The sequence below is a fragment of the Apteryx rowi genome, unplaced genomic scaffold (assembly GCF_003343035.1).
Source record: "Apteryx rowi isolate R43461 unplaced genomic scaffold, aptRow1 scaffold_1168, whole genome shotgun sequence".
Lineage (NCBI taxonomy): Eukaryota > Metazoa > Chordata > Aves > Apterygiformes > Apterygidae > Apteryx > Apteryx rowi.
Genome location: NW_020447384.1, coordinates 71,811 through 75,852, shown reverse-complemented (window position 1 = coordinate 75,852; position 4,042 = coordinate 71,811). Strand labels below are relative to the sequence as shown.

General features: G+C 68.8%; 1 protein-coding gene across 1 annotated transcript in view; it reads right to left on the bottom strand.

Moving 5' to 3' along the window:
- LOC112973608 (tigger transposable element-derived protein 4-like) overlaps positions 1-4,042 on the bottom strand; it is an 8,715-nt gene continuing 4,673 nt past the window's right edge. The window contains exons 2-4 of the mRNA XM_026081676.1: positions 3,417-3,543; positions 2,652-2,765; positions 1-1,601 (exon numbers count right to left, since the gene is read on the bottom strand). Coding sequence (XP_025937461.1) covers positions 1-1,601; positions 2,652-2,765; positions 3,417-3,543 — 1,842 coding nt within the window. The remainder of the gene's footprint in view (positions 1,602-2,651; positions 2,766-3,416; positions 3,544-4,042) is intronic.

Sequence of the window (4,042 nt, the reverse complement as noted above, 5' to 3'; positions counted from 1 at the left end):
CTAGGGCACGGTGCTGGGCTCGTAGCCGGAGCAGGCTGGGAGCGTGCCCTGGCCGGCCTCAGCCATGATGGCCATTTGCACGGCGCTCTCCGTCTCCAGCAGCCTCTCCCAGTGATAGACCAGGCCGTGGAGCTGGCACCACCTCATGGCGGTGGACAACCCCGCCAGGGCCTCGGATGCCGTCACGCGGCTCCCAGGGTCCGGCTCATCGTCGTCGTCGTCGTCATCCTCCTCCTCCTCGCCGTCGGCAGCCGTGGCCCGCCGGCTCTGCCGTGCCAGCCAACTCTCCTCGCCGGTCATCTCGCCCACGGCCGGCTCCTCCGCGTCCACGCCGACGAACTCCAGGAAATCCTGCTCGCTCATGAAGGGTGGCCGGGGCACGTCGGCCAGCGGGGGCAAGTCGGCCTCCCCCCGCTCGAAGGGCACCAGGTGGAAACCAGCTTTCCGGAAGCAGCTCTGCACCGTTGCCGGCTGGACCAAGCTCCAAGCCTGGTGCAGGATGTAGATGGCGTCCAGCAGCGTCAGCCGCCCGGCGATCTCGGCCGCTCGCCTTGCCTGGCCCAGCTCCGGGCTCTGGAGCGCCCTGGCCAGCACCAGCGCCCGGTAGTGGCCTTTCAGGTTGCAGATCACACCCATGTCCATGGGCTGGGTGATGCTGGTGGTGTTGGGAGGGAAGTAGACCAGCTTGATGTTGCGCAGCTTGGCCTTCAGCTCGCAGGGGTGCGCRCTGCTGTGGCCCACGAAGAGCACGATCCGGCGGCGCTCGCGGCGCAGCTCCTGGTCCCACTGCAGAACCCACTCCYGGAAGATGTGCGCCGTCACCCACGCGTTGGCCGAGTTGGCGTAGGCCACCGGCAGCGCGCGCAGGTCCTTGGGCAGGCAGCGCGGCCGCCGGCTCTTGCCCACCACCAGCAAGCGCCGCTTCTCGGTGCCGGTGTGGTTGGCGCAGCACAGGATGGAGATGCGGTCCTTGGCCTTCCTGCTGCCCAGCAGCTGGAGGTCCYGGGGCGCGTGCGCCCGGTCCGGGTAGCTGCGGTACAGCAGCCCCGTCTCGTCCGCGTTGAAGATGTTCTCGGCGCTGTAGCTGGCTAGCAGGGAGGGCAGCACCTCGCTCACCCAGCTCTGGGCGCCGCTGATGTCCGCGTCCTGCTTCTCGCCGTGGTGCCGCTTGAAGACGATGTTGTGGCGGGTCTTCCACCTGCAAAGCCAGCCGTCGGTGGCCTCGAACTCCCGGCCGGAGTTTAAGGCCAGCTCCTGCGCCTTGGCCTTCAAGATGGGYCCCGAGAGGCGCTCGCCCCTGGCCAGCGCCTGCTGGAACCAGGCGAAGAGCGCGTCTTCCACCTCGCCGCCTTTGCCCTCCCGCTTGCGCTTGCGCAGCGGGTTGGCGTTGGTGCGCCAGTCGGCCAGGATCTGCTCCCGGCTCCGGCCGATCCGGCCCGCCTGGCTCTTGGAGATGCCGAAGAGCTTGGCCACGCTGGAGAGGGAGGCCGACGGCAACTCCAGGGCCTGCAGCAGCTTGACCCTGTCGGCCAAGGAGAGCTCCTTCCTCTTGGAAACCACGGTGGCCGTGCAGCAGGAGATCTGGCGCTTGGAGGAGTCCGCTGCAAGAGAGGTTTCCTTTTAGGCTCCGGGGCCACGCACCGTGCCTTGCCCGAGGCTGGTCCTCGGCCCCAGGAGGGCTCCTCGCTGGCAGCCCTCGCCCCCTCCCCGGAGCCTTTCCTCTCCCCTCCCAGCTCCTGCCCGCAGTGCCTCCTGGCACGACCCCGGCAAAGCACTCGCAGCCCTCCTGGGAGGTGGTGAATCACACTGACCCCATTTGCGAATGGGGAAACCGAGTCACGGTGCTGCTCAGCCACAGAGCTGGGATTAGAAACAGAGATTCGGACTCAGCCGCCTGCGCTGCAGCCGTGAACCTCCAGCCTCTTCCAGCACCGCGACGAGGCCCCGGAGCGCCGGTCTCCCTGCCAGCCCCCCRGCAAGGCACTGCTCTCCCTGCGCGTGTTTTTGTTTATTCGGCTGGCCAAGAGAGAGAGCTCCGCGGCTGAGCCCAAGGTCAGCTCCTCGGCTGATAAGGGCTGTTGTGAAGAAAGCTGGAAAAGCCGGGAGGCCTGCCTCTCCTTTCCCTCGGGAGCCGCTTTTACGCCAAGGCTTCACAGCCAGCCCCTGCCTGTGCTGCATCCCAGCTCTGCCTGCGCCCGTCTCCTGCCTCCGCGAGTCCGACCCAGACCTGGACCCGCCGGCTGGGCTTCCTGGCCTGGCCTCGGACCTGCCTCGTCACTACGGGCTCGCTGGGTGACCGCTGGACTGCGTGTGCCCTGAACCACTGTCTCCGGCCCTGATCTGGACCCGGCCGTGCCGCTCTGCATCCCGGCTCCGTGTTGGTCAGGTCACTGCTCGCACCGGCTTTGTCACTGCGCTCCGCTCTCGGCTCACCTTCCCGTGCGGAGCAGCCGGCCCTCGCTGCTCCCGGACACAGCGCGAGGGCAACTTGCAAATCCCTGCGAAATCTGGTCCGAGAGCTGGACAGAGGCAACTCACCCCTGCTCCACAGCGAGGAACAYGGCCGTCGGGGAGGAGCGAGCAGCCAGGGCCGGCTCCGACCCGGGAACCGGGCTGGCACGTCAGGGGCTGCAGGCCCGCGCGTGACCCACCTGCGACAGGGGCCGTCTGGCTCTCTCCCATGCACTCGTCCGAAGGATCCCCAGGATGCAGATCTTCCCCTCGCTCCAGTTTCAGGACAATCTCCGGCTTGGGGCCCRCCGAGCCTGCTCCGGGGAGAGAACCACAGCCGCGTCTCCGCTGCGCACCCGGCGCTGCGAGAGCTCCATGCATCGCAGAGCGCCAGTGCCCCGCGCATTCGAGGGCTCGGGCGCTAAAGGAGACCTGGCCACCACGGCTTGCTCTGGGCGTTTCTAAGCCCCCCGGGTCCCCACGGGAAGAGGGGGGGCTGTCTCTGCCCCTCACTCCCCCAATGCATCACCCAGACGTCCCATGTGGGCAGCGCCAGCGCTAGCACAAGCCTTTCTCCCACCAGCCTCCCACTCCTGGGGGGCCGTGGGGGGCTTCGTGCCCAGGGCAGGGGGGCACTGCCTGGGGCGGAAGGAAAGCCGTGGGCCACCCTGGCCGCGTGGGGAGCGGACGCAGCCCCTGCAGCACCTGGCCCCTGCCCTCGCTCCCGAAGATTTGCCCCTCCACCACGTTCCTTACCGCACCTCGTCTTCCCTGCACCCCCCTGCCACCCCCTTTTCCTCTCCCCACTGGCCTCTGGCTCTTTCTCACAGCCCTGCCTTGGCTTCTTCCTGGAAGGGCTGTTTAACAACAGGCCCAAATATGCCCCAAACAGGGCCAAAAGCGGAGAGGAAACCTGGAGTCGCTGGATTTCGGGCCCTGTCTGGGGCGGGACGGGCGAGACTTACCCAGGGATGTGATCAGTTCATAGTTCTCCATCATCATGTCCCTGTAAAGCTTCTTCTGCCGCTCTGCCAGCCTCCTCCACTCCTCCGCGGAGAAGTAGACGGCCACATCCTCAAAGGTCACYGGCTCCTGGAAAACAGGCTGCTCCAGCTCAGCCCGTCCTGTCCCGGAGACCCCAGAGCCGGGGGCTGCGGCGGAGCAGCCAGCGCCTCGGGGCAGCGGTGTGTCCGTCTGCACCAGGGCTCAGTGCACCCCACCGAGCACCTGGGTCCCCGGGGAGCCCCCGGGAGCGCGGGGGCAGCGGGGCTGGGGGCCCCGGAGGCCGGGGGAGCCGAGCCGGGGCGGGGTATCCCCGGGAGCCGGGGCAGGAGGCCGGGAACGGCCCCGGCGCGGGGACAAAGGGAAAACGGCGGAGCCGCGTCCCGGGAGCCGCCTCCGGCCGCAGCGGCCCAGACAAAGCGCTGCGACAGCGTCCGGCTCCCGGCACCGGCTCCGCTCCCGGGAACCGGCACCGCTCCCGGCACCGACACCGCTCCGGAGCACCGACCCGCTCCCGAGCACCGGCTCCGCTCCCGGGAACCGGCACCGCTCCCGGCACCGACACCGCTCCGGAGCACCGACCCGCTCC